Here is a 25,794-nt window from a genome sequence, read left to right as displayed (position 1 = left end):
AGATTGCTGGTGGGCCCTTTTGTCTTGAGGGGGACACTGTGCAGAAGGACATTGGGCGGGGGGTTGTATGCACACAAAGCACACCCGTGTGCAGTGTTGCCTGCTGGTGTGATGCTCCGAAGTGGACTGCCTGTATTTCTGCGCTGTACTTGCAGAGGTAATTTTCAGAAAAGTCAACATGAATTAAGCATTCCTGTGCTTTCAAGCCTTGTCTCAGTGCCCTGTAGTGGGTAAACTGATTCTTGATGTTGTAAGTGTGTCTCTTAAACCTATGCAGCAGCAGGTTCAGCTGTTCCAGCAGTTCTTCTTGCGTGGCCTGGAACTCTTTTTTGGTTGTGATTTTAGATGTTTTGCCATTGGGGTCATTCTTGTGTTCTTTATCCACTGTTGCCCACTGGAGATAAGTCACTTGGCTCTCTGCACTGTACTGGCTAGAGACTGGGCAAGAGAGGTCCTTGCACTCAGAACATTCTCCATACATGCACTTAATGTTTTCTGTGTCACATGTGATGGCTTTCACAAGGTCATCCAGATTGACGGTGCTGATCACTTTCAAGTGGTGCAGCTTCTGCACAAGAAAACCCAGATTCTCATGCATCTTGCACGTGCACATGTTCCAATCACTCAAAGAGTTGGATGAACAACCCAGAGCAAACAGAAGAGTAAGAGATGGAGCTTTCTTCTTCAGCCAAAAACTTCATGTGCAAATTTTTCAGGGTATCCAAAAGGAACCGTTTTTGCATTTTGTTTTTCTTCCAAGTGAGGGTCTGCCTCTTCCCAGTTGTGATGCGACTTATATCATGCCTTGAGTAGAAAGCTCTCACTCTGCTTATCAAACTGTCTGCAACCCTGTTGTTCCGCTTCTGTTGGTAGGTGTAGTTAACCTTCCCATTCTTCTCATTCTTCCATCTTTTCTTTGAAAAGCCCAATAAATTTTGAGCCAAGTGTTGCAGCCTGTACTTTTTCAGAACTTTTCCTGTTATTATTTTTGAAATTATTTGCCTTTCCCTCTCCCCCTGTGCTTTTTTGTATTTGTTTCGGATGTCCTCCACCAGAGCCTCGTGAAACAAAAGGGTCTTCTGAATGGCCGCACGTGGAAGCTGTCTCATCTGTCTTTTTACTTTTGTGGGCAGAGATGCATTATTCTTTTTCATGCGCTGGACTTGTTTCTTATACTTTTCTTTTTTTTGGGTTTGTTTCTTCAACAGAACCTGCAGTTCTTGAATTTGTTTCTGAAGCTTCTTTAATGTTTTTCGGCTTCTTCTCCGCCCGTGATTATGTTGACTAAAACACACATGTGCATCACAATAAATGACACATTGCAATAGTTGTTACAATGTACTGTTAAATTAATCTCTGCAACCCGATAAGTAGAATTTGGTTTATGAAATTAGAATTTCATACATGTCTATTTTCATTAGCTACTTTGTAAGTACACTGTAACATTTGGTTGTTGCTCAACACTTTGTGCTTACATTGTAACAAACACACACATATGCCCTATTGCCCCCCTTGCACATTTTCTTTGACACTTGATCCATTTCATAAACTAGACCTGGAAGTGCTTGGCTGTGGATCTATAGCTTGCACTGGGGATAGCTGGGGGCTGTGTGGAGGGGTGATGAGGTGTTGTAGAGCTTCTTTCCTGTCCTTGATCCTATGGTAAGTCTCCCTCCACTTTCTGCGACATCTGCGCTTTTCTCTCTCACTGAGAGAGAAACAGCACTTAGTGGTGGATTGGCTCGCTGTAAGTATGGTATTCACATTGTAAAACTGATCTTAAATGTCAACAACTTCAATAATTCCAACTGTAAAACTTAAAATCAGGTGAATAGTATTATATTGACTAATATTCACACTAATAAATCAATAAACCAGAGGACGCTACTCACTCCTGTTACTCTTTATATGAGTAACAGGACTGAAAGTAACAGGCCTGAGTTTTTAGCATAGAATTAGCAAATACATGAAATATATCCACATGGCATCCATGCTAATAGCATGAGGACACTGAGCACATTCTAGTGATTTACCAAAAATTAGTATTTTTAAAATAAACAAATAACATCTAAGAAATAATTTAGGTAACAGGACAGTGCGTTGAGATTGACCTTCTCAGTCATAGTTACAATGTCATCACATATACAGAAAAAAAAGAGAGAACTTACTTTTGGTCTTCCCATGGCCTTCAGAAAATCCAGCTGATGTAACTTCCTGTTGAACATGTGACTTGTGGTATGTTCCAAATTTTTCAGAGGGGGGAATGTGTTAGGGTAACAGGACCTGTGAAAACGCAGGGACACAACTAAAATTTGTATTTTCACGAAAATATTATGGATTTTTTTTATGAAAGTAATGTATTTAAAGCATAGATGGGATATGAAGTCACACAACAATACAAAAAAAAAAACATTTCTGAAGGATTTTAATCATTATATTTCATGGTAAAGTGTAGTGTTAGAGAGTGGGGACAGGTAACAAATGCTATGTTTTCAGTGTTCTAGGTAGTTTTTATTAATGTTTTCAATTATATATCTTAAATTTGCAATTAGATCAATGTGCAGGACACTTTGCTTAATAATAAAATGTATTTTACAATTGATTTTCATGCACATTTATACATATAATGTCCTGGGGATGGAAATGGCACCCATTCAGCAGAATTGCTCTCATATCGTGCAGGCCTGTTCCCAAAGGCCCACCAACTTGGATGTTTTCCGTGTCTCCCTGCTTTATCACACCTAATTTGATTGGTCACATAATTTGATCACGTTAATAAGGAAACGTGTGTGTATGGGTGATCAGAAACAAATTTACATTAAGTTAACACTGCTAATATACACCATCTAAGGCATTATAGTTATCAAGGAAGGTTAATCAAGTTTGTTTTAGTAGGGAGAGAAGGTAACGCTAAGCATTCAGGAGGGTAGGCTTCTTCTAAGAGCATGGTTCAATAATAACACACTGTTCTCATAATAACCTACTAGCTCTTTTCCATGAGGCAGAAGTTACATTTCTAATTTCGACCATCAAGGTTTGTTGGCTCTATAAGATGATCAAGTGTCTGCTGCAGACCTGAGTGAGTGAGAGTGAGAGGATGGTGAAATTATCCCTGCGCATATTTACCAGTCATTGACTTCTCAGGTCAGGATGGGTCGGAAAGCCATGGAAATTTAGTATACCGTTAAATTTGGATGATGCCGAACAAAGTGGGACACAGCTGGGGGGCACCGGATCACAAAACTCACGGTTCGGATGGTGTCACGGTTTTTGTGTCACGGATCGGATTATTTTTCGTATCAGCAAAAAAAGGGGGAGACAAATATCACTTTGCTTTTAATTTATTACTTAAAGAACTCAATATATACATTTTACACTTGATCGTTGGACTTAACTGCCAGCTAGCTAGCTAACGTTAGTTTCAACTAATTTGAACAGATGAAGCTGGGTGCTAGTTCTTTCATTAAATTAGCTAGTGATAGCTAGATTGGTAGCGGTAGGTTAATGTCAGTTGCAACTAAGCTAGCTAGCTAGCTGGCACAGACACAAAGATGTTCATACAAATGTTCGAATAAATTTGTAAACATAAAACTATATCCAGAAAATTATTAACTTATTGTATGACTGTGAATAGTGAGTGAGTGAAGGAGTGAGCGATTACGGACGCAGCCTTCGTATTCGCAACGCTTCTGCTAAGTATGGTTGCTGGTTTTTAAAATGGCGCTTGTATCTTTTCACTGCAACTCTGCATCGAGATTTAGGAAATTATTACTTTAAAAAGTAACAGCGGAAGTAAAACTGTATTTCACACTATTATAATGGTTAAACTTTGCAATTAATCCAAGGTTCACATGCGTGCCGAACCGTGGGTGGGGATCCGTACAGATCACCGATCAACTACGGTCCGTTATACTACTATACAAAGCAATGCTCGGAGTATTTCTTATCCTGTTTTTGAAAATGTTCCGTCTTGAACATTTTCTAGCGTACACTCATTGTGAAAAAGCCTAAACATTAACGCTATCAAGAGCTCTCGAGCTAGCTAGCTCCAAGTACACAAATAGACCAGAAGTAACCGAGCAGTATTATTTTGAATCGGAAGTACACCACAAAGCCCACTGCGTGTAGCGAATAAGTTGATTTTCGATAAACTAAATTATGCACCATTTTAATGCATGTGTTTTTGTGTTTTCGTTGAATTATGTAGAAATTGGATAACTGCAACTTTCACATAGGTGAACTGTTGTAAACATCCATCACTGTTGTTTTGTCTAACCTGGTGCAAACGTTGTGATCTGATGTATTTATTTTTACTGGATTTATTAGGGGTCCTCTCTCAGAACATGTGACCACTGTGTAGCCTTCCCAGGATAATCACACGTACCGAATTTACCTTGAACTCCGAAAAACTGTATCTGAACCACACAAGTGTTTTATTATTAGGGGCCAAGCACCAAAGGTGCTAGGCACCTATTGTAATTGTTAGAATTTTTCACTATTATACTTTCTCCTCTGGGAGTCTATGGCAGCCCATAGAACTCCTTGGTGGATTTTTAATGAAATTTGGCACATTGATAGAGGACAGTCCAAAGTATCCAGGCCTCAAATTTGGTCAATCCATCCATCTCTGTATCGCCACCAACAGGCCAAACTTCAAGGTACATTTTTGCTTATAACTTTTGAACTGTTTGTTCTAGAGTTTTGTGAATTTTTCCTCCCTGAATCCTTGGGTCAAGACGACTCGAATGCACCAATTGGCGTTAAAGTCCGCCATATTGGATTATCCGCCATTTTCAATTTTTCAAAAAACCTCCTTTCGTGAACTAGTCCTAGACCGTTGATCCTATCACCACCAAATTTGGTAAGTATCATCTACAGATGGGTGTGACCAAAAGTTATTCAAAGAATTTTGCTAGGGCAAACGATGTGGCCGCTGTCGTACAATGAATTTCCATGCCGAAGACACCAAAACAGGAAGTGAGCCATATGTCAGCAATGCTTGGTTGGAGTCATGCCAAAATTGGTATACTTTATTGTCAGGGGAATATTGAGTACCCACCAAGTTTCATTAAATTTGGCCATATGGGGGTGCTATACCAGAAAAACAGAAAAAAATTCAAATGCCTATAGCTTTGGCACCAAATTTGGAGTCAATCCATCAATCCCTGTAGCGCCACCAACAGGCCAAATTTCAGAATATATTTTTGCTTATTACTTTTGAACCGTTTGTATATATATATAGTTGTGATCCTTATTTCCGCTGAATCCCTACGTCATGATGAATTGAATAGACTCATCCGCCGTAATGGATTTTTGAAAAAAAAATCATATTTCAATTTTTCGAAAAACCTACTTTTGCGAACTAGTCCTAGACTGTTGATCCTATCACCACCAAATTTGGTCCGTATCATCTACAGAGGGTTCTGACCAAAAGTTATTCAAAGAATTTTGCTAGAGCAAACGATACGGCTGCTGTTGTCCAATGATATTCCATGGTGAAGACACCAAAACAGGAAGTGAGTCATATCTCAGCAATGCTTTGTTGGAGTGATGCCAAACTTGGTAGACTTTGTTGGTATTAACAACACTGGGTATGAACCAGTTTCATGAAATTTGGCCACTTGGGGCCCTATACCATTAAAAATCATTAGAATACCCATTACTCTGGCAGAAAAACAGATACAGTATCTCAACTAAATTTCTTGTGCTTCATCAAAGTTAAGAATCCTATCTGGGAACTTATGAAACCTCCACATCAGCCATTTTAGGTTTTGGGTATTACCTCTTTGGACCATTGTCTTTAACAGTTGTTAAAGGATAGTTGCCAGGTTGAACAATGTGGCCGCAGTGTACCCACAAATTCGCCTGTGAAGTCGCCATAAAGGAAGAGTGGCCATATCTCTGCAATGCTTTTGTTCATTGGCATAAAAGTCAATACACATGCTTACAATTAGCTCTGGGTGCCACACAGCAAGTTTAGTGAAATTTGACCACTTTGGGGTGCTATACTGAAAAACAGATTTAAACACCCATGTGTCCATGTACTTAGATTTTAATGACATTTTGTTCTAATGGACATCACAAGGCACAGACCACACAAAGAAAAGCAGATATTGCCACCAGTTTTTTGTAGGTCATTACATCATGACATATCAGGTCCTAACTAGAAAATGAACACATAGTTCAATGTCCAAATGGCATGGCTGCTAAGATACAATCAGTTTGTAGCACTTAAAGTAGGCACACTGCACCTTTTGACCTATTGCCACAACTACTACACTAAATACTGTTGAAGAAACACTTGGACTTTCCATATTGGCCTGAATGTCAGACAGCATTTTTTCTGAATCCCAGTAGACTAGTTTATTTTAATTTTTATTTAAATGTGGTAATTTCATCTAAGAGATGTAGAAAATATATCAGAGTACCTTGTTTTATTCAGTGTATTTTATTAAATTGATTTCAGACAGAGATTTCCCTTAATGTCATTTTATCATGCACTTGCATACAATCAAGAATGAAATGCGGTTTCTCCTATATTAACAGTGTATATAAATTACAGAGAGAATTAAAACAACATATATCCATAAACAATACACTCAGTTTTGTAAACATTTGGAGGGGAATAGCAGCATGACTCTATGGCGGCATGTCTTTATGGTATAGTTGGAGGGGAATAGCAGCATGTACAATCAATAAATGATTTTTTTTTGTCTATACAAAAAGTCCCAGGTGCAGCATGAAATGGATTGCACTAGTGCAGAATAGTGTCTGTCTGGTCCTATGGGGGATTAATGGTTTAGGGGGGAGCAAGAGTGTTCATGATCTTCACAGCCTGGGGTATGAAGCTATTCAGAAGCCTGGTGGTATCAAATGACATGATTTCTTTAAATAAATAAGATTTGATCTACAAAAAGTCTTTTGCCAAAAAAGGTGTTCAAAAATGAGGGGTCCTTTTCTAATCAGGGACATTTTATTATATTCAGCTAATATGGTATGTTCTCTGCCATTTTTCCCATGATTTTGGATTTTTTCAAATACCCAAAAATTGCACTCCTCCAACAGCGTTGGCACTTCTCATTGCAATGTCCCAAGAAGGCACACTGCATTTTATGGCACTGCTTATGTTTAAGCTTGACATATATGTAGCGGGAGGCAGTGCGGTGGTGCAAATGGGTAGCAGTACTGCCTAACATTATGGAGGTTTCAAGTTTGGGGTGCGTCTGCATTCAGTTTGTACCTTGTCCCTGTGTTCATGTGGCTTTCCTCTGGGTATTCTGGTTTTTCTACCACAGTCCAAACACATTCAGTTAATGTCAATTGGACATGCTATATTGCCCATAGGTCTGAGTGTAAGAGTGGGTGTCAATGTGTCTGTTCACCCTGTGATGGATTGGTGTCTTGGTCAGGTGTTGTTCTCATTAGTTGTCTACCTGGTGGCCCTGAGGTGCTTGGCCCCTTCATTGCTGCTTGCAGCTATATTTATTATTATTATTATTAATAATAATAATAATAATAATAATAACAACAAAACAACAACAATAATAATAATGATAATAATAATTGTACTCCCGTTTACAAGGAAGGATGTCTACAAGGAAAGTAATTGCACCAGAACCTGTAACCACTTGATAATTCACTTGACACTCCACTGAGTCTTTAAAATATGTAGCTCTTGTTTGTAATTATTGTCTAATCAATTTATGTACATCAGGGTGATGTGTTGACATTTCACGTGTTTATGAGGGAAATGTTTCATGTGACATGGAACTTGATTTCCGTTATTACATTACGTAAATTAGTGAACAGAAGTCCCAATATATGAATACATCAAGTCAGGTCACAGCGACTGTGATGTCTACACAGCAGTGTAGCGAATGTCTTTGCTATTTGCTATTAAAATGATCTCGCTTGAGTTACTGCTTTACAGTTCAATGTTATGTTTATGGTCAAACCTGTTAAGATGTTAAGAAATCAGATAAATGAACGTTGTAAATGTCTACATAAAGCGTCCCACTTGGGCTTGATTGAGTAATAGCTGTGCTAGCCGTTGTGCGCTGGAGAGTGACTCGGCGCTGGTCACATGAGAGTCCGACAGCGGCGCCATGTTAGAGGACCGGCATCATCCTATCTGAGCTCAGCAAGGAGATGCGATACATGATACACCAGCACACCTGAACCAACAGGTTACTTAGTCTGACAGAGGTAAGGTAGCTACATTTCTGAGATGTGGATTTAATCGTGGGCTACAGGACACAATTCAGAGCGATTATGCCGTTTACCCAAAACTAGTTATTGCCAATCTGAGCACCCGGGAATGCTGTTAACTAAATAGCGGCCAGTTAGCCATTTAACCCGTCGTAAACGGTCCATAACGCAAGGAAAGTTCTGAAATTGTGACTCAAGTTAACTGATTATTTCATCACGATGCAACCAATCAGTTATCTTTTTGCTAATCCAATCTGCAGCCGCTGTCTGAAAGTAGCTGGTGCACTTGTAGCTAAGTAAAGCTTAGTTTTGCTAACAGTAACTCTTTTTGGTAGGACTGTTTAGCTGCCTAAAAAGTTTAGTCACTTGCAATGTCTGATCCAGTTATGAAAACTGAGAAATTAAAAGTTTTGTTCCATGCCTGTTTACAGCTACCTAGTCAGCTAACATTAAGTGTTGAATAATATGTTTTATTCTTGGCGATTTTTCGTCCTGTTGGGCCTGGCTTGCTCACATGTAGTTTCTAAGCTTCACGTGTGTCTTGCGTTCAGATTAGTTAGCTTCATAATTCGTTACAGGACAAGCAGACACTAGCTGTAAGTAAGAGTGTGAAGCAGCTAGCTAATCCGCTGGAACAAACCAGAAACAACGACGCTCCACACATGTTTTGCTGCAGTTTAAGATAGCTAATGTTACCTGGCTATCTGAAGGCTACACTCACGAGAAATTGCTCTGCTGAAAGTACTTCGCCGTTTCCATCACGAATTGATTGTTTTTTTACAAAGTTGTTCTTATTTTACTCTTTGTCAAAATACAAAACAGAGAGTACTCTGCATTGGCATTAGAAGGGAAGTGATTCTTGGCCATATTTTATGTGGTTTTGAGCTGCAGTGTTACTTGGCTTTAATCTTGAGACTTCGCCAGGACCCTGTGAGGCTGATAGGGACATGTGATGTGTATCAGCAGAAGGAGGGCAGGGAAGAGGAGGGAATAACGGCCTGCTTTTGTGTCTATGTGTAATGTGTTTTACACAGTCACATCTTTATCAGCACTATGTTTAATCTGTTTTACACAATCACATGTTAATCAGGCACGGTGCTGACACTGCAGGCACACGCACTGCATATGAGACTCAGCATCCGACTGAATAAACACGTTTCCGATAAACATTACGTTTGAAATGGGAACTTTGGTATAACCCATGATATTCTCAAAAGTTCACACAAACCTTTGTGATGTGGATATCTGAACACCAGCAGCTTTCTATTACATTTTTCAAATGAATTTATTCTAACTCTAAGTTAAAAGAAAATCTGAGAGGGACATGCCACAGTGTATTCTATTTCACAATGAATAACCTTTTCCTTTTCTTGTTTCACCTGTTTATCTCTAGAAATGTGAATAGAAATGTGTATTTCAATCTCCTTGTTTATGTGTTTAAATTTATTAAACAATTTATTAGGATTGTGCATATCTCTCTCATCCAACCAAAATAATTTTATTATAGAATACAAGAACATGAATGATAAAGGCTTGGTACATTAATTGTTCTGTGTGCCTCAGGTGTGTCACAGAGTGAGAACAAGAAGACATGGCAAATCTTCACAGGTAGGTTTTGATCCTGAAATGTTACCGTTCCCATACAAGTCTTCCATTTGGTTCCTGTTGTGCAATATCAACACGGCAGTGATTTATATCCCATTCATTGGGGTGGAAGCACTAGCTGCAGAGCTGTGCTATTATGTTCAGAGGGATGTGGAACATAATTGTTGAAGTGTCTATAAAAGCAGGACAATCTACATTTGACTTGTTGATAATTTATGTATGTTCACTGAATATGATGAATAAAGAGTAACTAACCACTATGACAAAAGCTAACCTCAAAGTGTATGAACATGGCACCACACTTTAAGGGAAACTGCAGTCACCTAGTTGCATGATGCATGCAAACATGATGCATTTTTTGGAGGAATTTGAATCAGTAACAAGAAGTCAAAATCATGCAAAGGAATCCCTGGCCATCTTCTTTCCCCACATAGAAACAAAGTGTGTGACTGGCACACAGGTTTCACCTTTTCAACCAAGAGTTCTGCATCTTGTAGCCACATGCTACTCTTTTAGAGAAAAAGCACCAAATATTCACTGAACCAATGATGAACCATACTGCTTGAGGGTGATATTTACTGTAGTGTCATGGTATCACTCTTTCGGTGTTGAATTTTCCCTTTGCACATTTACAGTCAGCTTGCCCCTTCTGCTGCTTGCAGATGTGTCATGCACAAATAGCTTTGTGTTTTGTTTTGTCAGGAGCAGTAAAGCAGGAGCAGGAAAAAGCTCACAGATGTCTCCTTTATGTCATTCCCCGCTATGTAATCCCTGGGTTTGTCTGTGGTCTGTGTATGAATTGCAGCAGACTGTACCTTCAAAAGGCAGAGTTGATCAGCAGAGTAATGGCTTCTTAGCTAATTAAGACTTTCATGATTGGATCAAAGCTTTCAGGTAGGACACCCAGCTATGTGTTCTTAATAGCCCAATCAAGTGGCTGCGGAGATGAGACCAAAGCCAATTTAAACCAAACAAATAAGGATAGAATCAAACATGTGGGAATGGCTGTTCTGTCTTGACAAGAGCACATCATGTTCTATATATGCTCTGCAGAAACTCATCATTCACTCTACATTCGCTGCATGCTTGGGTCCTGGGTGCATTCTGCAGTCTGCAAAGTGCTGGACCATTATAACATTCAACAAACTGACAGAATGAATGGGTAAACACTGTGTGGTGTGCAATTCAAGACATAGGTATAGTATTCAGATGAATGTTTTAAGTACATTCCTGAAGTTTAGAGTTGAGGTATCTTTTCTTGATTTAATGGTGTGTTGAATGCTTTCTTTAAACCAAAGACTTTCAGAGATAGACGGGAGTGGAAGGAAGACTGTGTTATACTGCTATACACTGTTAGCTATACTGAAGCTATACTTCTGCTTCACATTGCTTTACACTGGTATATCAGTGGCCCTCATGGTGTCTTTGATCAGGTTCATTTTCATAGCAAACTGCAGCCTGTTTTTTCCTCCACATGGGTTTTGTTGATGTCATCGGAACAGTAGAGGTAAGGGTGTCCTTTAATTCTTTGTTTGTTCATCACTGTCACTGAAGACTGAGAGGTGGGTTAGGCTGACAGGGTGACTCCTTTCATTTCAGTTCATTTTGTTGGCCAAACAACAGGGAGTAATTACATGATTTGTCTGTTATGGTACTTCTGCTGAGGGGTTTAAAATCACATTTCATTACGTGGCTGTCCAGGTCTACAGATATGCTTTCTAGCAACTGTAGTGATGAATTATTTAATTATATAGCATAATTATGTATAATTCTGTCTGAATATGCAATGTGTGGACAGAGAGATTAATCAGATTTTTTAAGAACTGATGTATTGAACTCTTGGTTTAGAGATCTGGGTTGGATTAAATGCTCTTGTTACATCCTGACTCCTGAAGTCCAGGAATAAGATTGTTTATAAAATACACAGTTGCCTCAACAACTTCTGCCTCAACAACTGCCAATCTCCCAACAATGAGTAACTTTGGCATACTTACAAATTACTGAATATATATTTGGTCTTCAATGTAAAAACTGGGGAGCTAGATAAATGAATGGATTTCTCTTAACTGCTTCATAATGGGTCAAGGGTAATGACGGAGAGTAAACAGGAACCAAACCTGTGTATGAGTAACTCACCTGTCAAGACATGTGACATGTGACAAATCATAAATCTCAAAATAGTTATTTTGCAATTACATTATCTCCCACCATGGAAGGAAGTGCAAAAATTACTAGGAATTTGCAAATGACAAGCATCTCCTCACAAAATTTTTGGTGAACCTGTGCTGTAGGTCCTATGGATCATTGTCAGTTTTAAATATGCAAATGTCAAAATATTTCATTCTTATCAAAGAAGATTAACATGAGAGTAATCTGCAGTACAAGTGAATCAGAAAGGCCTGGTCTGCAGAGTGACTGCTGGGATGCTCAATGACTGGCTGTTCCATCTCCTGACAAGAATCATTCTTGCAGGTAACTTGAATGATAAGAGCCCAGCCAAGCGGCCATGGCAACCAGGTCAACCCTGCTGAAGGTCATCCTGCTGGGGGATGGTGGTGTGGGGAAGAGCTCCCTCATGAACCGCTACGTCACCAACAAGTTTGATACGCACCTCTTCCACACCATCGGTGTGGAGTTCCTCAACAAGAACCTGGAGGTGGACGGCCGCCTGGTCACCATGCAGATCTGGGACACAGCAGGCCAGGAGCGCTTCCGGAGCCTGCGGACGCCCTTCTACCGGGGCTCAGACTGCTGCCTGCTCACCTTCAGCATGGATGACAACCAGAGCTTCCTGAACCTGGGCAACTGGAAGAAGGAGTTCATCTACTACGCTGACATAAAAGAGCCCGACAGGTTCCCCTTTGTGGTGCTGGGCAACAAGCTGGACGTGACGGGGCGGCAGGTCTCCATGGAGGATGCGGTGCAGTGGTGCAGTGACAACGGGAACCACCCATACTACGAGACCAGCGCCAAGGACGCCACCAATGTGGCAGCAGCCTTTGAAGAGGCAGTACGGCGTGTGCTGGCCACGGAGGACAGGGCGGAGCACCTCATTGCTACAGACACAGTCAACCTGCATAGAAAAACCCGCTCCAGTGCCACCTGCTGCTGATTTTTTTTTTGTATAGCCACAGCTGTTCATCCAGGGTATGATTCTGAGGAATGACCACCCCTGCAAAAGCCTGGCACTTGCATCTATCCACATCTCCACCTTGGTCCATTGCCACAATGGATGAGATGCCATTGTGTTGCTTGGACGTTCATCTATGAATGGATATGGAACTTCCAGATCAACTGTGTAATATTTAAGAAAAGAATAAATATCCTTTATCTCGGAGTTGTCAACTGGGTGACAAATACAGGTCTGGAGCCACACTTGTTTCAGAGAGAGATTTAATGTTTTGTCTATGTCAAACCCTAACCCTAACCCTAATTTTGTTTCTTCATGTCACAAGATCTAGAGAGACAGGATACACGTTTTATCCAGGGGGGTTTCTCCATCGTGGGTGAAATCAGCTGCCAGACCTTGTGTAGATAACTTCAAGTGAAGTTAAAAAAATCACTTGTCTAATTCTTTTCCTTCCATGTATAGCTACAAAATATAATTTAAATGGCTATCATGTTCTGTTTCTTAACTTGCTACAACAACTGTATCAAACATTGTCATTGTTTACATTTTTAAATAGCAGTTAAAGTGTAACATTCATAATTTATACCTGTCAATCATATTGACAGACAGTGTAATTTATACTGTCTTCCCATTTTGGACAGACCTCAGAAATACTGGAGCACTTTCTACTGATAGCACTAACAGATTAGTCTGGACTTAAAAGTATTGGTTCAAGATTTTGAATGATGTCTCAATGACCTTACTGTGATTAAGAACAGCAGGGTGTTCATGTACAGACACTATGTGGTCATCTGAAGTTTGCAGAATATACTGTGCTTAGCAAAAATGCACTGCAGACGTTGTATCTAGAGAGATAAAGAAACATGCAAACGGTAACACGCGTCTGTTACCCTGCACAATGAGTTCTGCCACTAATAAACTGTAAAGTATCTTTTACATTACTTTACTTTCTTTAGACAGCAGCACTCCTCACAATGAATGGAGAAAATGTGTGGTTAAAGGGTTAGACTTCAATACTAATGGGTAAGTCTGTTCTACCTGTGCTTCCGAAATTTAAATGTAAATGTAGATGTGATCATTTCCTCCAGCATCACACAAGTACAGTTGGTCTTGTCCTGCATTGTAAACCTTTTCACTGGTTTTGGGATACTTCTGATACCAGTTTGAGAATGTGGATACCTCCAACACTAGCTGTATTTCCAAGTAATTAATTTTATTAATCCAAATTTAAACAGGAATGGTTATTTCAGTGCAAAATGATATTGTAAATCGCTCTGGAGCAACCTGTGAATTTTCCTGTAATGAAACTGGCTTGGAAAATAAAACCTGCCAGTGGAGAATGGCTCATGGAGACTTGTTCTAATGGTCCATCATTTCATTTAGATTGATATTAAGATGGAACTAACATACTGTACATACATTAGTTACACTGTCTGCTAAAAAGTCCTTTCTTCCAACACAAGAAACCCCTTATGAGCTTGGTATGTGAAAGAGTAATCTGTCAGAAGGCAGGCTTTTATCAAAGTTACATATAGCTACTGTGTAGAAGGGCTTCATAAGTAGTGCAAAATAAACTATGATTCCACCAATCCTAAGAATTGTACATAATCTTCAGGTCTCTTGTGTCAGCTGTGGGTTATCAACAAGTAGGTTCTACTTTTGTGTCTCAACAGCATGTGACACATTTAACCATCTCCATTTAGGAAGCATAATAATACTATGAATGATAAAGGCTCTCGGATTCAGCTGGGGAACCCCTTACATTCTTTAGCCAGTCTCCATCATCAATGGTGACCGACAGCATTTAAGGAAAAAAAAAAGGATTTTCAAATTAGGGAACTACACACTTTATACAGATGTGGACAAATTTGTTGGCACCCTTCCATGAAAAAAGAACCACCCACAGTTTTCTCTGAATTAACTTGAAACTGACAAAAGTAATTGGCATCAATCATTGTTTATTCCATATTTAATAAAAATCAGAGTTTGCTGTTGATTTTTTGATTCAACAGAATATTTTAAATAAAACAAATGAAAATAGAATGGACAAAAATGATGGGACCTTTGACCTAATATTTAGTTGCACAACCTTCAGAGGCAATCACTGCAAACTGCAAAGTGATTTCTGTTGCTCTCAATGAGACTTCTGCACCTGTCAACAGATAGTTTGGCCCACTTTTCCTGAGCAAACTGCTCCAGCTGTCTCAGGTTTGAAGGGTACCTTCTCCAGCCTGCATTTTTCAGCTCTTTCCATAGATGTTCGACGGGATTCAGATCAGGGCTCACAGAAGGCCACGTCAGAATAGTCCAATGTTTTGTTCTTAGAAACATGCTTGGGTGCTTTTAGCTGCGTGTTTTTCATTTTCATTATCCTGTTGGAGGACCCATGACCTGCAACTGAGACAGAGCTTTCTGACACTGGGCAGTGTACGTCACTCCAGAATGCCTTGATAGTCTTGAGATTTCATTGTGCCCTGCACAGATTCAAGGCACCCTGTGCCAGACATTTTTTCATCTGTGAACATAGAGCTGATGTGACTTGCCAAAAAGCTCAAGTTTTGTCTAATCTGACCAAAGGACATTCTCCCAGAAGCATTGTGGCTTGTCAATATGCATTTTAGCAAATTCCAGTCTGGCTTTTTTATGTTTTTCTTTCAACACTGGAGTCCTCCTGGGTCTTCTGCCATTGAGCCCACTGTTGCTCAAAAAGCAACGTATGGTGCGATCAGACACTGATGTACCTTGACCTTGGAATTCAGCTTGCATCTCTTTGGAAGTGTTCCATGGCTCTTTGTCTACCATTCACACTATCCTGTTCAATCTGAACAGGATAGTGTGAATGGTTGCTTTACTCTATGACATACCAAAGGCATGCAGGTATACATGAGACAATTGCTTTTACTTTTTCACTTTTCAGGAGGAATGAAGCATTGTTTCAATGGGCTGTAAGGGTACCAACAAGTTTGTCCACGTCTAACTGGAAAGAATTTATAGGTGGAAGGGACGATAATCTTTTGATAAACACAAAACACTCAGTTCAAGCCAATGGATAACAGCTGTTTTTAAATTAGACTTCAATGCATATATGTACTTTTCAGATGGATATACAACATGCTTGGAAGGAAAAGACCGACCCTAATTCGCAGCCATCCCTCTGCAGCTGAAAGTGCCATCATCTTTACCACACCTTTGAAATTAAAATGTCTTCTGGATATAAGTAGTCCCATCTCTGGGGTCAGCAGGCTTTCCAGGTCCAGCGGAAAAATATAAATACAAACTGCAACAGTCTGAAATGCGGTAATGAATCTTTACAACTGCACTCAGTAAAAATACACAGCTTCCGAGATCCAGTCATACACACTCCCCCAGTTTCTGTTATTTTACATTTTTTAAGCACTACAGTGGCTTGAACTGTTGTGGTCAGTAACCAAGAACACATGACTGAATTGTTATCAAAATTATATATACATATGCAGTATTTTAGTGCAGTATCCACAGAATGTTTATAGGAGTTAGATGTTAGTTGATAAGCCATATTTGTATCCAGTTTAAAGAACTGCAATATTACAGAAATAGCTATTCTTATTAAGATGACAACTGTGCATGAATTATCAAGAGTCAAGTGTAAAGGTATGAAGTAGGCCTAGTTAGCTAGACCAAGAGAAGGTAATAAAACTGAGCCAGCACATGCAGCCTGGTTTTGCATTTCATGAGTGTTCACCTCTTCTTGGATCAGCTCAAGAGGTGCTTCTTGCCAAGAAACTGCACTTTCCTGTCAAAGGCGGTGGAGCGGATCGGAGCATTTGGCTCGTAAAAGGGATTCATTGCAAACTGGAAGAAGAATAGATTACAGAACTGTGTTAACTTGGGAATAATTACTTTGGATCCGATCTACACATTGATCCTAAGGATCTTGCACCAAAGTAATGCCATGGGTGAAGACATAGATTGACTTACCTTGATGTATAAATCATACACATCATTAAAAAAGTTTTTTATTCCATCTTCTTGTCTTACATCATGGAGCATGATGAATCTCATATGTAGGAGGAAAGTTAAGGAGGAAGAGCATGTTTACGTGGTGTTCAGTTCTTGTCATATAGGAGTATCAACAACTGAAATTATGAATAAGAGCACAACAAGTTCAACTCTGACTCATCCGTACAGTCAAGCACCGTCATACAGGAGCCATTAAGGATTGTGTCTTCTCCCACATACTACGCAGCCATTCTACACATCTTGTACACAGACAATTGCCAACATCTGGATACTGCTGCTAAATCCATTAAGTATGTAGGTAATACTGCACTGGTGTTCATGATCTTTGTCATGTTATTCAATTATGTTTGGTATCGAGAACACCAAGGTTGCAATTTTTCAATAATTTCTATTATATATTTACTGTGCATTACTATATATTTCCATATACATTTCAGTATATAATTTTCATTCAAAAATGATTAATAATTAATTTTTAATATGTTTGAATATTTGTTAAATGCCCAACAGATATACCCATCTATGGTAATAATGCTGAATCGAAGAGGAGGGGACCACCCAGGGACTGAAGTCATGTATCAGGCTTTCATGGCATGCTGAGGTGAAAAACTGAATCTGAGTACACAATTAGTAATGTGTCTATCACTTTCCCTCAACAGAAGCTGCATGTACAGTAAAAATGTGATTTCACCATTTAACTAATGCTACTTAATCAGTAAGTTTTATCATAAGAACATTTTATGATGAGAACAGGCCATTCGGCCTAACTAAGCTCACCATTACAATTAAAGAGAATCCAAAACTGCATCAAGTCTGGACTTGAACACAGAAAGGGTCTCTGCCTCAACTACATGACCTGGCAACCTATTCCATGTATTGGTAACTCTTTGTGTAAAATAATACTTCCTTATATCAGTGCATAACTTACTCTTAACTAGTTTCCATTAATGTCCCGTTGTTCTACAGACTGAACTCACCCTAAAAAATGTATTGTAGTTAACCTTATTGAGTCCTTTTACGGATTTAAAAACCTCTATTAGATAGCAAGAGGAGACTTAGGGGTTAAGTCTAAATAGGTTAAGTAACTTGAGTCATTACTCATAGCTTTTATATTTCATGCCAGGAACTAACTTAGTTGCCCTTCTTTGAACTTTTTCGAAGAGCCTCAATATCTTTCCTATAGTGTGGTGCCCAGAACTGCAAACAATATTCCAAGTAAGGTCTGACTGAAGCATTGTATAATTTCAATATAACCTCTTTAGATTTATAATCAATACTTTTGGCTATATATCCCAGCATCCTGTTGGCCTTTTTTACTGCTACAGCACACTGCCTAGATCCTGTTAAGCTTGGGTCAACTATTACTCCCAGGTCTTTTTCGAATTGAGCACATTGGTCTTGTCTAAGGTTCTTATTTCCCACATGCAAGACTTTACATTTAGCTAAAGTGAATCTGCCAGGTATCTGCCCACTTTTGAATGCTGTTTAGGTCTTCCTGTATTACCTTAGTCGATTCTATACTGTTGGCTAGAGTCCCTAGTTTTGTATCATCTGCAAATTTTACTATTTTACTACTAACCTCTGCATCAAGATCATTTATGTATATAAGGAATAGCAAAGGCCCCAAAACCGATCCCTGCGGGACTCCACTTCTCACAGGACCCTGCTCTGATACAATTCCTCCCATAGTTATTCTGCTTTCTGTTAGACAACCAACTTCGGACCCACTCAGTGATAGCTCCTGTAATTCGTGCAGATTTCATTTTCACTATGAGCCTCTCATGCGGTACTTGGTCAAATGCTTTTTGAAAGTCCAAAACAAGTCTAAACACACTGTAGCTTCCTCAGAAAAGTCCAGGAGGTTTGTTAAGCACGACCTCCCTCTGCAAAAACCATGCTGGCTAACTTAGTGCTGGGTGGTATGACCAAAAATTTGTATCACAGTATTTTTAAGATTCTGCCAGTTTCACGGTATATCATTTTTTTTTTTTTTGCGCTTGACTGGGCCTTTATATAGGTTTGTGGCTTATTCTACTGTTGGGAGTACACAGAATATAAAAACATTTCAATTTCATCATGTATATAATGAAGGCTTTGATTGCTATAGGGTTTGCTTGGCCCCTCAAAATGACACAATATATGAAGAAATCACTCACAATTTCCTTGGTTCTCCACTTACCAAATAAAAAATTCCAACTCCGGTCTCAACTTTCTTCATCCTAGATCTCGGTTTTCTGTTCTTTAATCTACATAGCGACAGAGCCTCTCCCAGCTGTTAACAGACTTATGCTACCTGGCTAGCTAGCGAGGTGTACCCAGTATGCCGTTCGGCGGTGTAATTTTGTAAATGAACAATTATTAGTGTTACGCAGTGGAGGCTAGTGAGCTTGACACAGGGGAAGCGGAAACACTACCTTTAAATCTATCATTACTTTCAACCTGTTGCCCTTTATCCTCCTTGATTAACAATAAAACAAACAATTCACAGAATAATTGACACCAATCGTGTAAACAGAGTAAATGAATGTACTTGAGAACAGCGCAGACTGTCTGTAGTTTGTGTGCTATTGCAGAAGCTACAACGTGAGATTGTTTAATTAACAAGGATGGCAATTTGAATTATTAAGTGGCAAGTAATCCCAAAGCTTTCTCTTAAATAGGCTATTTCACATTACAGCTTTCTTGTGTAACAAAATTCAAAGCTAAATAAAAAATTCAGAGCTAAATTTAGTTAAATCAATTTAAATTACTGAGAATAGACTTTTAGGTTAGGTTAAGTGCAACGAACAATAACTTTTAGAACACAGACCTCACAAAAGCTGTGATGTGTCATGAGCATTTAACATAAGTTAAATCGATAAATGCCATCCTTGTTAATTAATCTCACGTTGTAGCTTTCACAAGCACACAAATTACAGACAATCTGCGCTTTTTCGTGAGCATATTCATTTACTCTCTTTAAGCGATTGGTGTCAAATCTTCTGTGAACACACTGTGCTATCTAACCCTCTAATGATTGAGTCCCCCACTACCACTAACTCCCTTTTCATGGAGGATGAGGCCGCATGGGTGCCCTGGCGCTCTTCAGTCCACTTTCAGGATTGTGGGCCAACTCGTCCTGCAGTCGCATGAAACAGGTAGTAACTGCAATCTCCGGAGATGCTGCCCCTCTTGGAATTGTGCACCCCTTTCTAAGCCTACGTCCCACTCGCCCTATCTGGTCCATATCTTCCCCCCACCCAGCTTCGGTGAGCACACTATCTTCCTAGGGCGTACTAATCAGTTCCTGGAACAATTCAGGATTACTGTGCAGTCCAACTAGTTGGACCTCAGGATCAAGAATCTTGTTCTCTAAATGCTCAATGAGTCAGCAACTATCGCAGATGAACTCATCCTGGAGGTCTCCACAAAACAATAGTTGCTTACTATGTGTCTCCCAGAAATCCGATCATCCGGCAACTCTCGCACAGTTTGGGCCACATTTTTCTCCCCTAACTGATCAGGCTTTCCCTAAATAAAGATTTACTGCAGACAGAATTACCTGCTAAAAGGTGCTAAAAGCATCGAAGTGGCTAAGAACAGTCAAAGGCATTAATTAAACACAAGAAATGCCACTTTGCCTAGATACAATAAACTACGTCTACAGTTCAGCAAAAACAAACACTAATACAACCAGAATCAGGATATCCTCAAAGCAAACTCAGAAAAACGGTAAGCAGAAAGTAAACAGAAAACTAGCTGGTTAGATAAACTACCAGACTAGCTAGCTAAAGTATGCTAACTAAAGCTTGAAAGATATGCTCCTGAGAGGGCGAACGATTTGTGAACAATTCTCAAGAAGGGTGGACGAGGAGAGTGGAGAAAAGAAGAAAGCTGAATCAGAGGGATCTACGAAGAATAAAGAGAGAGGTAAAGAAAAACCCTCTACAAACCAGTTCAGCCAAATTCACAAGCTGTGGCTTGCCAAATGTACCTCGTAGTACCAGATGTAGTGTACTTCGTGAAATTTGTGAGATGAAAAAAACACAAACCCGGCCTCCTCTGAGAAAGGAACATAAAGAAGAACGTCTTGAAAGGGCAAAGTAGTACATGAAGATGGATTTTGCCAAAGTATTATGGACAGGATGAGATGAGGGTGACTTTAGATGGTCCTGATGGATGGGTTCGAGGCTGGATAGCTCATGGACAGGAAGCTCCGACCAGAATTCGAAGGCAGCAAGGTGGTGGAGGAATTATGGTATGGGCAGGAAAAATCAACAATGAGGTTGTGGGCCCTCTTAGAGAAGAGCAGGGTGTAAAAATCAACTCTGAGAACTACTTCCAGTTTTTTAAGAGCACTCTGTTCAAACAATGGTACAACCCCTTCAAGAAAGCAATGGTTTTCATGCAGGACAATGCTCCTTCCCATGCCTCCTGCAACACAACCACCTGGCTAGCTCAGAAAGGTATTAAAGATGACCGTCTCATGTGCTGGCCATGAAACTCACCAGATTTAAATTCAATTAAAAATTTCTGGGCTATATTAAAGCGCCTCATTTATTATGAAGGAAAGCAGTTCTCAAGTTTGGATGCTCTCTGGGATGCAGTCATCTCAGCAACCAGGTCTATTGACCCTCAGCAGGTGAAGAGTTTGACTGATTCTGTGGATAGAAGATTGACGGCAGTGGTAGAAAGAAAAGGAGGCTATGTGAACAAGTGAAGGGACTAAGACTGAACTTTAACATATTTTTGTTGCTTTTGTGATTAGTAATGTTTAAAGACATTGTTCATTTACAGTTTTCATCTCATTTTCTAATTTCCATTTGGTTCTGCCTAAAATTTTGTTGTAATAGTTGTGCTATTATCTCTGTACCTAATAATTCTGCATACCTCTTTCTGAGGAATTTTTTGCAATTTTTTGTTATATAAAAGCAAAGCAATCTTAAACACTGTCACTATAGAAACAAAAATAAACTGAATTGTTGTGCTCTAAGGAAAGTATTTGCTTCATTAAAACTCTTTTTTTTATTAAAAGATCAATGTACCTAATAATTCTGCACACACTGTACTCTTGTGCTTATAAAGTAAATCCACGAGTGGGTAAAAGTTCTATAGGCGGTAGAGCCTTTTCGTACCGAGCCCCTCTTTTGTGGAACAGTCTACCCACCAAGGTACAGGGAGCAGACTCTCTCTCTGCCTTTAAGTCTAGGCTAAAAACGTATCTTTATTTCAAATCTTTTAGTTGAGGAACACGGCACGGTGCTGACATTGATCATAGAGTCTCTGGTGGACTAAGTGGTCATTGCTGTCACTATATCATGGCCTGGGTACTCTGTGTTCAGCTGATCCGGCTGTGGTCTGGTGTTGACAGCCTTAGGGTCACCCTCATGATTGTGCTGGCTCCTTGCCTCTCGTCCCCTAGGTATGCTGCCACAGTCCTTATCTGCCGGGACTTTTCCCTATTATGCACATGCATCCCTCTTCCCCCCTCCGTTCCCCCCCTTTGCCTTTATGCCTTTTGTTTCCATTCCCACACTTAACATCCACTAATCTCTGTTCTCTGTTTGTTTCCTACCCCTGCTCTGGGATCCTGCCCGGAGCTGTAGCTCAAGCGTCACACCCCAACTTCCAGTCCTGCTACCTCACTACCCTGCCCGTCAAGCCAACTGCATGCTAAGAACCGAACAGTCCTGCTACCTCGCTGCCCTGCCCATCAAGCCAACTGCATGCCAAGAACCGGACATTACAGGACAGATTTCATAATTACTATGCCGTTAATTACTGCTGTCTATCTAACCCAAATGTCTTAAAGTACATTGTACAACTCTCTGTAATCTCTATTCTCTGTAATTCTATCTGCCCAGTACCGGCCAGAAGCAGATTGGCTCCCCCTATGAGCTGGGTTCTGCTCAAGGTTTCTCCCTGTTAATTGGGGAGTTTTTCCTTGTCACCATTGCCTTAGGCTTGCTCTCAGGGGGTCTCAGGCCTGGGATCAATGTAAAGCTGCTTTGTGACAACTTGTGTTGTAAAAAGCGCTATTGAATTGAACTGAATTGAATTAAATCAAGTAACACATACATAATATATGTGTTCAATCAGGCTATAATGCTCAGAATAAAAGCCTGTACACCCTCTCATATAAACACATAATGACAAGACTGACAAAGAAGAGTAAAGACAGTATACACGATTTCTCCGTAAATCTGTATACAAATGATTATTTCAATGTCTATACAAATAGGAAATATCACACCTTGTAATAAAACCAAAGTCTATTGCTTTGATCTGTACATAATCCCGAGTTGAAAATGGCTTCAGGTTATGTTAATAAACCACAGCTGATCACTATTGTGCAAGTTCACACTTCACAAGAGCTAGCTCAAAATTCAGTTCACACGGATTAAAATGAACAAGTTCACGTTCATAGTTCACAATTTTGAACTGAAATGTCTGATGAGTTGCATTAATAAAAACGTCTCAAGTATGGAATAACACCGTCCGTGTTTATTCATCAAACAGTAACTTTAACACACCCAAGGATTCTGAATCTCGCGCAAACCTGAACGAGCTCAAGTTCACGTTCTTCAGTTGCAAATGGATACCCTCAAGTTCACCGTTCACAGAAAAATGAGCACATTCAATGAATGTGCTCTTTTAACGCGTTCATGCACAACACTGCAGCTGATAATGGCTAAAGAGTATGATAAAAATCCATATCTGATAATGGCTAAAGGATATGTCCAGCAGTGACAAAGGCAGAGACGAACCACTCGTTAAACTTGTCTACGGTTTTCAGGTACATATTGTTGGACAACCACATGTTCTCATCCACCAAATCCAGGGCTGCGTGTGCAATGAACTGGTTCAAGTGGCGATGGTCGTCCTTTTCAAAATGGATAAACAAAAATGTACACACATTAATTTGTTCAAATTTAGCCAGATACGAATATTTACACAAGTAACACAATATATATATATATATATATATATATATATATATATATATATATATATATATATACACATACATGTATAACAGACAGATCAATATAAATTACACAGCATAAGCACATCTGTAGAAATAAAGGCATGTAGGTCTACATGATGTATGATGTAATTCGTATCACTGACAAGATTTTTCTTACAAGAAAAATTTGAAAAATACGGTGTCATACATGATTAGAAAATAAGAAGCAAAAACACTTCTGACTCAGAATGGGTTAAAAGTGCAGTTAAAAGATAATTCCTTGTAAAGGTGAAGTATTTTATATGGCTACACGAATTTATGAGCAATAGAATATTAACGTTAGATTAACCTAAATACTAGATCGCAGGTCTATAGACACACGGATAACTCATCAATAAATATTCGCATTATTTACACGCTTGTATTATTCGCTACAATCATCTCCACCCACGCACTCAACAGTTTTATACAGGAGCACTTACAGACAAGAAGCCAACGAGCTGCTGGTAGTCTAACTTGGAGCATAACGGTGACATATCCATTGATGCAAATGAAACACAATCACAATAAATACGAAGCCTACACAGCAATTAGACACCAAACTTATCAAAAAACATCCAGAATGATAGCTGTCTACAAAACCTACCTTTGACTCCGATTTACCTGCGGGAAGAAACTCCATTTCAAATACTGGATTGTCATGGTGACCAACCATGACAAAGTAAAAGCTTCCAGACATCCCTGGTATCCGGTTTTAGCACTGTAAGTGCAGAGTTCATCATTAATATTCTGAAGGGGAGGGAATCGGTCCACCATTTTTTAAAAAATGTTTTAGGTTTTGCCTAGCCATCTGGAATTCTGTACTTATACATGCAACGACCATCAGACCATCTCGTTAGGTGGATAGATGTTTGGCTAACCAAACTGGTTAACCAACTAACATACAGCTTTAGTAAATACAGCTTGTGAATTTCACCAACTACCTGACTATCCTAGTTAGCTTGCTGCCTTAAGTAACTAGGAAATACAGACTACAAAAAATTTGCTAGCGTTAAGTATTTTGTTATTTTAGCAGCATTAGCATTTTAGCAGTCTGTGTATTAAGCTGGTTATGCGTTACCAGATGCATCCTACCTAACTAATGTTATCTACAGTTGTTTCTTATTTTACCAAACTATAAAGTATAGATAAATGAAGCTAGTACACTACCTATATTAATATTTAACTGGCTGGATACACAAATACGAACCCTTTAGCTTCTTCTCCAAATTCTAGCTAGTACAGATCGTCGAAGGACGCAGTCTGATGAATATTAATTTGTTAAACTAGATAAGCCACGTAGATTGCCAAATGCATTGTAAATGTGCTCAACACTTTATAAAATGTGTAAAACAAACACAGGTCATGTGTGACGGTTATTACCAATTGATTTTCTTTTTCGTAATCGTCAACTACAGCCGTCGCTAAATGTTGTGTTACGAAAGAGCTTGCCCGCATCGAATACCATAGAGGGCAGCAATATTGAGTTTATCTGAACGCGAGTAGCCCCATCTCGTGGGGGATCTGTAGCCTGAAATCAGGGAAAGTATACAAGGCAAATTAAATGTTATTTCCACTATTACTGGTGAATGTGACCTGAGGCAAAAAAGGGAAAATATTAATGACAGTGTATCTGACGTTATGCAAATATACATAGTGGAATGAGGATACTATTGTGTTCAGTAGAGGTGGAAAACCCCGGCTTCAGAAAGTAAAAGTCCTGCCACGTATTTGTTCCACCCATGCATTACACCAGCTGAATTTAATTAGCAGAACTCTTCAGCCAGGTAGAGGAGCTAATTAGTGAAATCACCTTGTTTAGTGAATGGCTAGAACAAATACGTGGCAGGACTTTTACTTTCTGAAG

At 39.5% G+C, this 25,794-nt stretch overlaps 2 protein-coding genes and 1 long non-coding RNA gene across 4 annotated transcripts; 1 reads left to right on the top strand and 2 right to left on the bottom strand.

The window, feature by feature from the left end:
• Nucleotides 1-819: 819 nt before the first annotated feature.
• On the bottom strand, nt 820-12,501 carry LOC118785715. The gene is made up of 4 exons (XR_005005300.1): nt 12,425-12,501; nt 2,169-2,283; nt 1,556-1,745; nt 820-1,284 (listed from the first exon to the last, which is right to left on the bottom strand). It is a non-coding gene; the product is annotated as an uncharacterized LOC118785715 (long non-coding RNA).
• Nucleotides 8,045-14,901, top strand: LOC118785714 (ras-related protein Rab-9A-like). The gene is made up of 3 exons (XM_036540594.1): nt 8,045-8,205; nt 9,772-9,816; nt 12,286-14,901. The coding sequence occupies exon 3, from the start codon at nt 12,320-12,322 to the stop codon at nt 12,923-12,925; it is 606 nt and encodes a 201-aa protein (XP_036396487.1). The 5' UTR covers nt 8,045-8,205; nt 9,772-9,816; nt 12,286-12,319; the 3' UTR covers nt 12,926-14,901.
• Nucleotides 14,902-14,985: 84 nt separating this feature from the next.
• Nucleotides 14,986-25,382, bottom strand: trappc2 (trafficking protein particle complex 2). 2 transcript variants are annotated; one of them, XM_036541052.1, is made up of 5 exons: nt 25,138-25,298; nt 24,535-24,648; nt 23,660-23,804; nt 16,901-16,986; nt 14,986-16,774 (listed from the first exon to the last, which is right to left on the bottom strand). In XM_036541052.1, exons 2-5 carry the CDS (start codon nt 24,625-24,627, stop codon nt 16,676-16,678), a joined length of 423 nt encoding a protein of 140 aa, XP_036396945.1. In that variant the 5' UTR covers nt 24,628-24,648; nt 25,138-25,298; the 3' UTR covers nt 14,986-16,675. The 2 variants fall into 2 exon arrangements, with proteins under 2 accessions (XP_036396945.1, XP_036396944.1); XM_036541051.1 differs by lacking the exon at nt 25,138-25,298 and adding an exon at nt 25,311-25,382 and having other exon boundaries at nt 14,987-16,774.
• Nucleotides 25,383-25,794: the final 412 nt, after the last annotated feature.

The sequence above is a fragment of the Megalops cyprinoides genome, chromosome 11, assembly GCF_013368585.1.
Source record: "Megalops cyprinoides isolate fMegCyp1 chromosome 11, fMegCyp1.pri, whole genome shotgun sequence".
Taxonomy (NCBI): domain Eukaryota; kingdom Metazoa; phylum Chordata; class Actinopteri; order Elopiformes; family Megalopidae; genus Megalops; species Megalops cyprinoides.
Note: the sequence above shows the minus strand (reverse complement) of the source record. Positions and strands in the feature narration are given on the sequence as shown.

What these genes read in the sequence shown, in the direction of transcription:
- LOC118785714 (XM_036540594.1), top strand. Translation starts at nt 12,320, where the DNA reads ATGGCAACCAGGTCAACCCTGCTGAAGGTCATCCTGCTGGGGGATGGT.
- trappc2 (XM_036541051.1), bottom strand. Translation starts at nt 24,627, where the DNA reads ATGTCTGGAAGCTTTTACTTTGTCATGGTTGGTCACCATGACAATCCA. An exon ending in CAGGTAAATCGGAGTCAAAG is followed by an intron (nt 23,805 to 24,534) that starts GTAGGTTTTGTA and finishes CATTTTGAAAAG; the next exon opens with GACGACCATCGCCACTTGAA. An exon ending in TGCCTTTGTCACTGCTGGAC is followed by an intron (nt 16,987 to 23,659) that starts ATATCCTTTAGC and finishes CTTTCCTCCTAC; the next exon opens with ATATGAGATTCATCATGCTC.